The sequence below is a fragment of the Carex rostrata genome, chromosome 5, assembly GCF_964058835.1.
Source record: "Carex rostrata chromosome 5, lpCarRost1.2, whole genome shotgun sequence".
Lineage (NCBI taxonomy): Eukaryota > Viridiplantae > Streptophyta > Magnoliopsida > Poales > Cyperaceae > Carex > Carex rostrata.
Window position 1 is genome coordinate 10,793,168 of NC_135922.1, and position 13,979 is coordinate 10,807,146.

At 33.4% G+C, this 13,979-nt stretch overlaps 2 protein-coding genes and 1 non-coding gene across 3 annotated transcripts; 2 read left to right on the forward strand and 1 right to left on the reverse strand.

Moving 5' to 3' along the window:
* The first annotated feature begins 276 nt into the window (after positions 1-276).
* Positions 277-7,507, forward strand: LOC144554601 (alcohol-forming fatty acyl-CoA reductase-like). Its single transcript, XM_078302913.1, has 10 exons — positions 277-445; positions 1,163-1,266; positions 3,353-3,552; positions 3,680-3,780; positions 4,077-4,284; positions 4,940-5,101; positions 5,337-5,418; positions 5,917-6,183; positions 6,685-6,812; positions 7,159-7,507. Exons 1-10 carry the CDS (start codon positions 364-366, stop codon positions 7,310-7,312), a joined length of 1,488 nt encoding a protein of 495 aa, XP_078159039.1. The 5' UTR covers positions 277-363; the 3' UTR covers positions 7,313-7,507.
* A 3,779-nt stretch (positions 7,508-11,286) lies between these two features.
* Positions 11,287-13,744, reverse strand: LOC144553842 (uncharacterized). The gene is made up of 3 exons (XM_078302029.1): positions 13,428-13,744; positions 12,999-13,193; positions 11,287-11,341 (listed from the first exon to the last, which is right to left on the reverse strand). The coding sequence occupies exons 1-3, from the start codon at positions 13,742-13,744 to the stop codon at positions 11,287-11,289; spliced, it is 567 nt and encodes a 188-aa protein (XP_078158155.1).
* LOC144555016 (small nucleolar RNA R71) lies at positions 13,191-13,297 on the forward strand. The gene has a single exon (XR_013511936.1). It is a non-coding gene; the product is annotated as a small nucleolar RNA R71 (small nucleolar RNA).
* Positions 13,745-13,979: the final 235 nt, after the last annotated feature.

Genomic DNA, 13,979 nt, shown 5'->3' on the forward strand with positions numbered 1-13,979 from the left:
TATATGGCATGTTGGTATTTTGGAGGTAATCTTAATGCCACCGAAAACATTTAAAGCATTTAAACTTGATTTTTTAAATTAGTATCAATTTTAGAGTATAAAATTGTAGGAGTCTTTGTTACTTGCACTCAAAATCCTTCTCTTTTATTTTATTTCTCCTCATTTGTTTTTTTAGAGTATAATCCTACGTAGGACTTAGGAGTATAATTATATATCAATTTTCTGGTTCTCTTTCATTTGCTCTTTTCATACAAAAGCTATATATAAAGCACCCCAACCATCCGTCTCTTGTATTCCTTAAACACAACCATCTCTCTCTCTCTCTCTCTTCTCTTCTCTTTTTCTCTGACTGAACATAGACTGATGGATCAAGGAAGTAAGATAGCAGGTTACTTCAAAGGAAAGAGCATTCTCATCACTGGCTCAACTGGTTTTCTTGGCAAGAGTATGTGTTTATATTATTATATATATCTCTATCGACATATTATTCCAGCTAGATAAATTTTCATTGCGCCATTTTAATGCTTGCAAGATAAACTTTTCTTCGATGTTTTTGTTAATGGAAAACGTAAGATGACACCTAGCCACCTTACCTTCAAATTTTTTTTAAAAATTGCTTAGATGTTTAATATGTACGCTTCCACGTATGTGTATGTTTAACACGTATACGTATGCGTATGTTTAACACGTATACGTATGCGTATGTTTAACACGTATACGTATACGTATGGGGTGTGTGCATGCGTGCCTTCAAAGATGATGAAAAGAATATCAAAGAAGCCAACTAATTCATCTTACATGAGACATTAATGTGGCAATTTTTAAATATTTGGTAGTTTACATTCAACTCAAAAGGATAACAAAGGAAAAAGAAAAGAAAAAGGAAAACATCAAGGCTGCTCCATTTTAGCTTAGCCATGATGCTTAAAATTAAAAAAAAAAATAAAAAAAAATAAAAAACATGCACCTAGTGCAATACGAACTGTTAGTTTTAGTGTTACAAGGGAAAAATTAATTTTACAACATATAATCATTTGAGAGGAACATAAAAAATATGGTCTAAAAGCATATATGAATTATTAATTACATTTTTTAATTTTTCAATTGCACTTATTTTAAGTGTCATGAATCTAGTACATTTTTTAATACTGATTTTTAACAGTTTTGATGGAGAAAATTCTAAGGGTTGAGCCACAAGTAAAGAAGATATATCTACTAGTAAGAGCACATGACGCTGACTCAGCTAAACAACGTGTGCAATCCGAGGTTTGATTTCCTTTGATTTTTTAATATATCACATATATTTTGTAGAAGAAATAATTTTCGAACTTTTAAAATAGAAGCATGTGTAGGAATTTGTTTTTGTTCCATGGAATATAACTGTGTACATACAATGAAAATAACAGCACAAGCTAAACATTTTTAATTATGTATTAATATATTTTAAGTGGGAGGTACTTCATTCTTTTTAGGTAAACAAACAAATCAACAAGTACTAATATACAATTATTGCCATTCCCATGAGATGATTGTTTATTTTTATTTTTGTCGTAAGTTCCAAATCTGATATATATATATATATATATATATATATATATATATTGAGAGCGACATATAATATTTGCACCACATCATTATCTAGATTTTTAGCCACATTTTTTTTTCTTTTTCTTTTTTTTGAGGAATCTTCCTAAAATGGAAATTGTGTGACAAAAATGCCTTCACAAAGTTTTCATATATCCAAGGTACTTTTAGAAACGATTGCTGATAAGAAATTAAGACCAACCTATCCTAATGAGTAATGTATAGTTTAGAGAGATCTCTGTCATTGTCACAAAATATTGAATCATGTAAGGAGGGAAAAATAATCTAGCCACTACAATATGAACCCAAAATGGTAAAAGATAAAACTAGTTGAAAAATGGGTAAAAGCATCATAAGTTGATGTAATAAAAAAGGTTGCTATAAAAACCACTGAATGATTGGATCTAGATTCAATTGATGTGCACTTTGGTAATTTTCCTTGTGTAGCTAGCAAAAAATTTAATGAGCTAGCAGAAAATTAAATTTATATGCCACATGTAGGAGAATCTGACAGTAACATCACAAGTAGTAGTACACTTTTTTAGGAAGGGTGTTCACACTATATGTTATTTTCAAAATAATGGGATATCTTTGCCAAAAAAATAAAAATAATGGGATATAACAGTACATTCTGTACATTTCCAGTTTAATTTCGTAGGTAGAAATTAAAGATAATAATGTTCATCAATAGGATAAAATTGTTTTGGAAGGGTGTTCACACTATTTATGATGCTATGAAACTTGAACCAAATTAAAGAAGGAAGAACATCAAATAATATACAAATTAATAAAGAAGTAGTTCTGAAATTTAACTTCTATTGAAGTTATCCACAAATTATATACAAATTCATCAAACAGTTGAATATGTTCAACTATAATATATGAAACTTTATTTTTGTATTGACAATTCTTGAGTAGTCTTAAAGTGTTAAAAGGTATTTATTATTAATTAATTTAGAAATTTAATAGAAATATACACGAATCTCAATGCAATTTTCATCGTTGGATTCCCATTCGAACGCCGTTAAAAGAAGATGCGCATTTTCCCAACTGTCTGTCTTTATGACTGTCAGGTTTTGGTACCAAGCAATACAAAATATTGTTGGAATATAATTAATGTACAATGTAATAATTAATAAGGATTTACTATATTTACATGTTTGGTTGTTGAGAATTCCAGCTGCATTCAATAGGTCATGACACCATTTCCTGACACCTGTCAGTAACAGTGAAATCAAAGTAATATAATTAATTAAACTTCTTTAGTTATTTGCTTATTATTGGAAATAATTACTTCTTTTGTTATTATTGCTAAGTGTTTGGCACTGTGGCAATCTATCTTATTCCTATTTCTTTTTTGTTAATATATATAAAATTTTAAATTAAATTTTTTAGAAGATGCTGAATAAAATTTTGTTTTGGTTAAAAAGGCCGAAATATTAAATCCCAATCCAAATATATTTTCAGTTTAAAAAATAAAAGATTGAAGATAAAAAAATTGAAATTCAGTTCTTCTTATAACCGTATAATCAACCATCTTAGTGAAAATACTCTTTAAAATACTTTTGTTCTTCTTATAACCGTATAATCCAAATATATACTTCATAAAAAACAATATAATATTATGTCTACCCATTAATTGCTATGACAATATTAAATATCTTTTTCTAAGTGTACTTCATGAATAGATATGAATTTACACTACAAAAAATAAATAAATAAATAAAAGGTATACCAATATTTAACGGACTCTTATTATTAATTATAGGTGATTGGGAAGGAATTATTCAAGGTTTTGAAAGAAGAACATGGCAAGGAGTACAACAAGTTCATGGAAGAAAAGATTTCTCCAATTGCTGGAGATGTCATTTATGAAAATTTAGGGATTGAAAGCTCTCAAGTTGAAAATTTGTTCAATGAAGTCGACATAATTGTTAACAATGCTGCTACTACAAACTTCTATGAGAGGTAAATTAAATAAATAACATTGCTAAATAATTAACTAAGACTTGTTATTATTTCAAAATGGAATTGTTAAACAGCATTTATACCCATTAATTTGCTTAATAATATATTAATACTTGTTTGTATTTAGGTATGATCTTTCTTTAGATGTCAATACATTAGGAGCTAAGCATGTTTTGGAGTTTGCAAAGAAATGTGTTAACTTAAAGATGCTTCTTCATGTTTCAACTGGTATGTACTAATAAATCAATATTTCAGTTTCATTACCTTTAGAATTTTAATTTATGAATTTACTGTTTCAACTGGTATGTACTAATGTTTCAATTGGTATGTAACAATTTTTGTAAACTATGTAAACATAATAGTTAGAAAAGATGTAAAAAGTTATATTTGAAGTAATAGGTACAGAATATAACGTAAATTCAAAGAAATTGTATTGAACAAAGAAATATTTTCTATATTAAATACATATATGTGTATATGTCTATGTATGTCTATATTAAATACATACATGGGTATATGAACAGCATATGTTGCTGGGTTGCAAGAAGGCCTAATACAAGAGAAACCACTTAAAATGGGAGCAACATTGAATGGAAGCTCAAACTTAGACATTGAGTCGGAGCTCCGATTGGTCGAAGAAACAAAGAGAGATCTCAAGTTGTCCGAGACTGATTCACTAAAAAGTACTGAGAAGTTAGAGAGGACAACCATGAAAGAACTCGGCATCAAAAGGTTAGAATAATAGCACTGTTCTAAAGAGGATCTAACTTGTATATATTTTAGTTAGGCTATGGTACTATGAATAGCGCATATTGGTCCACTATATATGGATCAATATCTTCATTTTCAAATTTGAAACAATTGATATGAACCTTTCAACAAGATCTTCATATGAACATGTACTTGTGCATGAATTTTTTTCATATTTTTAGAACTTTTTACTACTTTTTGGATAAGAATATCACTTGATCTAAATATTATATTTTAGATCATTCAAGAGGGATTATTTCTATATATCTAAAAAGTAGTAGAAAATTTTCTAAAAAGTTGAAAATTTAGTTTACAAGTATAATTTTATATAAAAATCTTGTTGAACGTTTCACTATGCATAGTACCATAGCCTTTCTTTTTCTCTTTGTTTTCCTTTTTTTCTTTTGTGGGTTCATCTACAGTAACTTCAGGAAAAAAAAATTATGCATAGCAGATAAGCATTTATGATTTCTAGTACTCTTAATTATCACCTACAGTGAGAATGTGAGATACATGCATAAACACAGACAAGCTGCAGGGAGCACTATATATGCATGGACCACAAGTTTGATTTGATTTTTTTTCTACATTTATTGAATGTAATTAATTATGTCAATTTACTTTTTGTATGTTATAGGGCAAGGAAATTCGGATGGCCAAATACATATGTATTTACAAAAGCACTGGGTGAGATGGTACTAGGTCACATGAGAGGAGATGTACCTCTTGTTATCATAAGACCTACTATTATTACTAGCTTGTACAAGGAACCCCTGCCTGGTTGGATGGAAGGCATCAGGTACCCTTTCTTTTCTTCATTTATTATTTAAAAAACAATATTGTTTTTTTGATAAAATCGAGCAATAATCAGTAATTTCCTTTAGCTTTGATTGCAAGCACAGCTGGATTCTGTATGCAACAGTAAAAATGCTGGAAATAAAAAAAAAATGTAAATACATAATTATGGGTGCAATTTATGAAAAATTGTGATTAATTAATTTGTTGAACTGAAGCAATTACTGTTTTTGTTACAGGACAATTGATAGCTTTATACTTGGATATGCAAAAGGAAACCTTTCATGCTACCTAGCTGATCTTAAGGAGATTATGGATGTGGTTAGTTCATAATTTATTATAATTAATTAATTTATCTATTCTGAAAGTTTTCAATGAAAAACCTTTAATTTGTATGGAGAGGCCACGGTACTATGCATAGCGCATATTGGTCAATACTATGGATGAAAATCTCAATTCTTGAAATCTAAATAATTGATCTGAACCGTTCCACATTCTCCATATGAAAATGTACTTGTAGATCAAATTTTGCATTTTGGTACAATTCTTTTTACTTTTTTTTAGATCGTTGGAAAGTCACTTGATCCAAAAATTCTAGAAATTTTCCTCCTATCTAAAAAAATAATATCAAGTTCAAAAAAATGTAAATAAAGTCTGCAAGTACATTTTCATATGAAGATCACAGTTTAGATAGACTATTTGAATTTTGAAAATGAAGATATTGTTCCATAGTACGGACCAATCCCCGCTATGCACATAGTCTCACTCTTCTGAAATAGCTTGATTGTTTTACAAAGCAAATGAATAATATGAATGCAGATACCAGGAGACATGGTGGTCAATGCCATGATAGCAGCAATTGTGATGCATTCTGGCGAAGATGCCGAGACAGTATACCATACCAGCTCTTCTATGAGAAACCCGGTACGGTTCGTCACATTTGAACAGAGCGGGTACCGGTATTTCAGAGAGAACCCTCGCGTAGAAAAGAACGGCAATACGATTGGATTTAAAAGGGTGCACTTCTTTAACAGTGTCAGTGCTTTCAAGGCATACATGACTCTTCGGTACAAACTTCCTTTGGAGGTTCATTTCTATTTTTTAATCAATTGCTATATTATTTGGGAAACAAAACAATGCTTAATTGTGACTACATTTGGAATTTCTGTTAGCAAATTACAACAATTTTTTTTAGTGAAATTTCAAATAACAACCAGAATAATTTTAAACATTTGAATCTACCAACCACAATTTTGGCATGATTTGCAAATCCCAACCAACCACAATTTTTTGTATGATTTGCAAATCCTAACCAACCACAATTTTTATTGACTGTTTGTTGTAACAGTTATCTCAAAATTTCTTTGGGCCTATCAGCAAATATGATAATATTTGGGGTTGTCTTCATAAATGATCCCAATATCGATAACAACATTATGTAAAAGTAAAAAGTTTCGCATTAGGCTTCCAAATTGAGCAACAGAATTATCATGAAAAATGAACATTTGCAAAATGGCCATCGAAAATAAAATAAAATTTGATTTTGCTTTTTGAGTTCACAAGTTACTAATTGGTGCTTCGTTGCAGGCATTGCACATAGTAAACTTGCTATTGTGCGGGCGATTTTCGCACCGGTACAATGAACTAAGTCGGCGGTACCGGTACATTATGCTCCTTGTTGATGTCTATGCCCCTTATACCTTTTTCCGAGGACGGTATGCATTCCTACCACTAAATTATTATTCATAATTTATTCAAACAAAATAGCACGGATCAATTCAAAAATCATGTATCAATTACTATTTTTCATCAGACATTACATACAACACTTCTAAAATTTTACCTAATTGAGTCAGTGTGTTAACAAAATAAATTGTTTTTATAAATTAAGTTTTGATGACATGAACTTGGAATTTGTTCAAATTAAATAACAAGGAGCAATTAAAAAATAATGTATCAACTATTATTTTACATAAGAGATTAAATACAGTATAGCACTTTTAAAATTTTATTTAATTGAGTCAATGCTAACACAATTTTTTTTCTTTTTTTGAATTTAAGTTTTGATGACATGAACCTGCAAAGGCTGAGGCTTGCGATCGAAAAGAACACGACTGATGCGCAACTTTTCTGTTTCGATCCGAAAATCATCGATTGGGGCAACTACTTTTATCAAACTCACATTCCAGGGGTCCTCAAGTTTCTCCCCAAGTGAATTACTGTAAACACCATATGCTGGTACAACAAACATGGATACAATCTTTTCTTGTAAACTGTTGAAATTCTAGTTGTTTATGCTGGTTCTTTTAATTTTATGTTAATGTATTGTTTGGATGCTTATTTTCTCGTCAGTAATCACTATTACTAATGTATGATGTCCCAAGAATTTAATTATAATGCAAAATTATTTAGTGAATCTTTTGGTAATAGAAAGCTGGGATTTGTTTTAAGGGAATTATTTGAGATCATAACAACCATCATTTGAACACTCAATAAAAATCAAAGACCAAAATTGAATGACTTATTTATCATTTTGGTAAGTAGGGCATCATATTGGAAATAATCTGAACATAAAATAGTCATTTCTTAAACAATTTTAAAAAAATATATATAGTTTCAATTTATTGGCTTCTCGGTGATGGCTAAACAACTTTTATATTCCATGTAGAAAACCAAATAGCATGTCCACTTTTATAAAAAAAAAATATATATATATATATAATTCTAGCATACAACTATATGATATCCTAAAAAATATTGTTTAAATTAAAAACTTCAAATTGCATGGGTGTTGTTTATTTCTTAGATAGCTTGTTTAGCTTTAAATCAAACAATTTATTGACGTTATATAATAAATGGTCAGTCAAATTTTGAATTAACTCAAATTTAATACACATCTGTCTAAATAGTTGAGAACACATCTGTAATTTTATTTTTATTGGTGAACAATACTTAGTAATATCAATAAATATGCCATATTAGAAATTGGATGTACTTAATCCGAATTAGGACACCAACCTACCAACTTTTATTGCGTCGGAAATTGCTTTGCAAAATGTGTTAGGCCCAAAAGTTCATCATCATTGGGCTCTCTAAAGCAGCTTGGGCTGTACAGAAATAGAACTGTTATATATGGCCTAGTAAAATTATGCAATCCCCAAATTAAGAGAGGAGAATAGCAAGGGACCAGCATAAATCAGGTAAAACAACTTGTGCCTCCTGTCTCATTCCGGATACATAAATTATCAGATACAAAAAATTAAAAAAAAAGTATATAAATAATGTTGGATGTGAATTACAAGTACAGGTATAAGATAATTAAAAAAAACACCTCTTTATATATCTTCTTAATTAGGTGAAAGGAACCCTAGTAGCATCTGTATACTAATTGGGTTTAAAAACATACATGAAGTATGGCAGTCTGATCAGGGTTGAGATCTGCATTTAAGATCACATGACAAGTTTTATCTGGATCTAGGAACTCATACCTGAAGTTTACTGGAAGAGGCTTGAGTTCAGGGGTCGGACTCTCTGTTTGGATTTGACGCGGTCCGCGTCAGGCACACTCGAGTCGCGTGAAGACCTCACAACAGCTTCATCCGACTCGCTTTGCTTACTCTTCAGACCTTCTAACTGTGTAACGCGACCCGCGTCAAGTTCATCCGGCTCGCGTTCTGGTTCCTCTGGGTCTTCAAATTGTGGCATGCGACTCGCGTTTGCTTCATCCTGCCCGCGTCCAGGTTCTCCCAGGTCGACAGTAATCACATCTGCTCCATACACTGATTCCAACTCGCTTGTTTCAACCTGCAACTCATATAAATAATCAGGGTAATTTTTAACTGTGCTTCTGTATCCCTCGCGAAGTTGTCCCTTAGCCAATTGATCCTCCATGTTGATTGTGCAGCATGTTCCTGGTTCAGCTAGTCTCTGAGGGAAAGGAATAGGCGGCCGGTATGGTTGTGGTTTCTCAACCTCCTTCTTTTCCTGGCCCTTAGATTCACCTGATGCGGGTCGCGTGTCTGTGATGCGGGTCGTATTCACTGGCTCTTCAATCGGCGATGCGGGTTCAGTTGATCCTATGCGACCAGGACTCACCTTTTCAGAGCTTGATGCGAGTCGCATCTCTGGAATGCGTGTCGCGTCAGATGGGATCTGACCTGTTAGGTTGGTTGGTTCCTTGTATTGGGTCCCACTTCTCAGAGTGATTGCCTTTGCCTCTCCTCTTGGGTTTGGTTCTGGTTGAGCAGGTAGCTTTCCAGGTTGAGGTTGGCTCGAGGTGACTATGTGACTCAACTGCTCCAGCAACTTGTTCTGAGCAGCTAGTTGAGTAGACATAGATTGCATTTGATCCCACATGATTTGATTCATTTTCCCTTGCTCGTGTGTGAAGTTACTCACAGCGGGATCAATGTACGGCTCGGGTGGATCGGATTGGAATGAGCAGTTGTTTGAGTTATCGAATGGTGCATTGTTGTAGAAGTTGCGACTGTAGTTGCTGAGATAGTTGACCTGTTCGGTTTCCTCATCCCATTCCGCCAGTGGGCAATACTCGTAAGAGTGCCTCATGCCCCCACACATGACACATGGCTGTGGTTGATGGTTACCGACTGCCTTCATGCTCATTTTGATTAAAGCCTCTTGCATGGCCTCCTCCAACTCGGCAGCTCTAGCATATAGAGCTGTGATCTGATCAACCCTGTATCGACCTCCTCCTCCTCGAGAATTGTCGTGGCCAGACCACTGTTGGTATGTTGCCATAGCGTCTTGAGCTTCTCTGTCTCTTCCACGCGAGTCGCGTCGGTTGTGAAGCGGGGCGCGTCGAGAGGTGGTTGTGCAGGAACAGCTGTGTTCCTGTGGTAAGAGAAAAATAAAAGAAAAATATACAAATTAAAATCTAGATTAACTTGGATAAGCAAAAATCTAGAAAAGAATTAATAGCCGTCCCCGGCAACGGCGCCAAAAACTTGTTCGCTTACAAAAGTATGCTACAAAGTTTCAGGTACAGCTAGCTGTACCAGTTTAAACCTTGAATCTACTCTCGTCTAAGATTGCAAGTGCACAATCCTATCCGTATAGTATAATAAGGTATCGATCCTCAGGGACGGTATAATTCGACTCTAAATTCTTACTAGTCTGAGTTAAGTACTAGAAGTGTGAAAAGTTGGGTTTGGTTTGTTTATATTTCCTAATTTCAAGTGACAATTCAATTAGCAGTAAATGAAAGCAATTAAAAGTTTTGGTTTTGAACAATGATAAAAGGCGTTCCTAGGGTCTCAGGTTTCATCCCAAACTTTGCCTTCTCTGGACCTATCATGCAACTCGCATCATCTCTGATGCGACCCGTATGATGCGACTCGCATCATCTCTGATGAGGGTCGCATGGTCCTCGAGCAAAGCTGACATGTGTTCGTATCTAAGTCGATTTCTTGTGCGAGGCTTCAACCTGTAGCTCTCACCTACTGGTATCTAACCTAAATTGATTGTCTGGTTTGCTAGAAGTATCCACAACCTTTCGATAATGGAAAGTTCACCTCTCGGCTACTATTGATCTTAGATCTACCTCAAATACTCAATCACAATTGCAAGAAACATCAAGGTCAAATTACTAGAAGAGATGCTATAGACATCTAACAGTAGACAATCAATAATCAATCAAGCAATCAAAATCAAGCAATCAATGAATACTCAAACAAAGAATCACACAAGTTCAAACTTAGATCAAAACAACATGCAACTCAAAGACAAAGTTTAGAGACTACATCCTAACCCTAGGAACTAAAGATCTACTCAAACATGGTAAAAGAAAGCATAAAAGAGAGAGAGAATAAGCAGATCATGACGAAGCTCGAAGATCCAAGGTGGATTGGAGAGGATCTTGCAATCTTCTCTTCTCCTCTTCTTCAAGCAAGCTCCAATCTCTTTCTTCTCTCTTGATCTCTGCTCTCTAAGTGATCTGGAATGTAAAGGGGGAAAAAGCTCCCGAAATTATGGCATAGGACCTCCTTTTATAGGCAACGGGTCTGACTTGGGGCTTGTCAGGTTCAATTTGAATTGGGCGGCAACCCGTGATGCGACTCGCATCAGGTGGATGCGACTCGCATCATCTGGTCTTCAAGAGAGGAGTGAGGGTCGCATCGCACGTCGCTTTGGGCTTTGATGCGACCCGCATCATGGGTGATGCGACTCGTATTAGATCTTCTTGAAGTCTGCCATTTTCCTGATTTTGCCCGATTTCGCCTGATTCCTGCAAAGTAAGAATGAAATCGCATCAGTACCACATTCTATGGATATTCAATGTAAAATACGCGATTTGGTGGTTTAAAACACAGATTTTGGTACAAGAATTGGTCGGAACAATAGATCAAATATGGAGATATCAGTGTGTGTGTGTGTGTGTGTGTGTGTGTGTGTGTATATAGAGAGAGAGAGAGATTGACTAATATGCTTTGGGTAGCACTTCGGCCGAAGTGCTACCGATCCAAAATTGAAATTTCAAAATCCAAAAAGTCGATCTGAACCGTTCATCTTGTTTTCCATATTAATATGTGCTTGGAGACCAAATTTTATATTTTTCTTAATTTTTTTACTATATATTAAGTCACTTTGAAAATCGCTGATCCAACGGTGGCTTAACAAAACAGTGCTACCGTTGGATCAACGATTTGCAAAGTGGCTTAATAAATAGTAACAAAATTCAGAAAAATATAAAATTTGGTCTCCAAGCACATATTAATATGGAGAACAAGATGAACGGTTCATATCGACTTTTTGAATTTTGAAATTTCAAATTTGGACCGGTAGCACTTCGGCCCATATGCTACCGAAAGCATATTAGTCAATCTATATATATATATATATATATATAGAGTTAGGCTGGGGTGCTATGGATAGCATAGTTGCCTCCCGTGCTACGGCTCAATATTCAAGTTTTCAAAATCCAAACGGTCGATCCGAACCGTTCATCTTATTCTCCATATTAATATCTGCTTGGAGACCAAATTTTATAATTTTCTGAATTTTTTTACTATTTATTAAGCCACTTTGAAAATCGGTAATCCAACGGTTTTACTGTTTTGTGCAGCCACCGTTGGATCAACAATTTTGTAAAATACTTAATAAATAGTAAAAAAATTCAGAAAAATGTAAAATTTGGTCTCCAATCAGATATTAATATGGAGAATAAGATGAACGGTTCGGATCGACCGTTTAGATTTTGAAAACTCGAATATTGAGCCGTAGCATAGAGGCCACTATGCTATCCATAGCACCCCAGCCTAACTCTATATATATATATATATATATATATATAGATAGATAGATAGAGAGAGAGAGAGAGAGAGAGAGAGAGAGAGTAAGACTACCATACATTGCAATGCATAGGCATCTTTGTGCATTGGACTATAAATCATCGGATTCAAAGTCCAAATAACCGATCCAAACTGTTCAACTTGTTCTCCATATTAATATGTATTTGGAGACCAAATTTTACATTTTTTGAAAAAAATTTACTATTTTTTTAGATTTATTGAAAATCGTTGTTTTTCAGACAAATTTGGACCATAAAAAACAGTGATTTTCAATAAATCTAAAAAAATAGTAAAAAATTTTCAAAAAATTTAAAATTTGGTCTCCAAACACATATTAATATGAAAAACAAGATGAATGGTTTGGATCGGTTATTTGGACTTTGAATCCGATAATTTATTGTCCAATGCACAAAGATGCCTATACATTGCAATGTATGGTAGCCTTACTCTCTCTATATATAATCAGTGTTTTTCATTAAATAAAATAATAATAAAAAATTCAGAAAAACACTGATTTTGAAAAATTCTAAAAAAATAGTAAAAATATTCCCAAAAAATATAAAATTTAGCGCGATGAGTTCGTTGACTTGGTACATGCCAGGTGTTGTGTTTGGTTTCTCGCACTCTGAGTTCCAGTAGTGTTGGTTGAGTGCAATCTCTTCAATGAGGTTGTAAGCATCGTCAGGTTGCTTGTTCATAATTACTCCTCCTGCAGAAGCATCAATAGACAACCTAGCGGTGGGGGTTAAACCATCATAAAAAGTTTGGACTATTAGCCATTTCTCTAAACTATGATGTGGACAACACCTTAACATATCATTGTATTGATCTCATGATTTACACAATGATTCACCACCTTTTTTTTCAAAATTAGTAATTGCATTTCTTAACATTGAAGTTTTGGAAGGTGAAAAATATTTTGCAATAAAGACATTGAACAACTGGTTCCAAGTTTAAATAGAGTTAGGCTGTAATGAGAATAACCATGCCTTAGCCCTATCTCTTAATGAAAATTGAAAGAACCTTAGCTTAATTGCATCATCAGTAACTCTATTGATCTTAATCGTCTCGCATATTCTAAGGAAGATTGACAAATGAAGATGCAGATCTTCATGTGCTAGTCCTCTGAATTGTTGTTGCAACACCATATTGACAAGTACAAGTTTGATCTCGAAATTTTGGGATGCAACTGTTGGTGGATCTATGCTTGAGATTGGATCATTAGCGAGCGGCATGAAGTAGTCTCTCATCAGTTTTGGTCTTGTTGTGTTCGTATTTTCACTAGTGTTTTCTTGACGTCCATCATTGTTGTTGATCGGTGGATTCAGTTGGCCTTCCATATTGATCAAATATGAATCTTCTTAACTTCGAGTGTCATGAGAGAAAGGACTTGATGTAGCCCTTGTTGGTGAATTTGAAGTGAACAATCTTCTCTTACGTGCAATCCTTTCAGATCTTCGTATAAATGATTTGGCCAGTGTGGAAAATCCTGAGAAAATAAAAATAAAAATTTAGTATATCTAAAATAAAAATAAAGAAAAGAAAAATAAAGTAGAAAAGCAAAAATTAAAATAA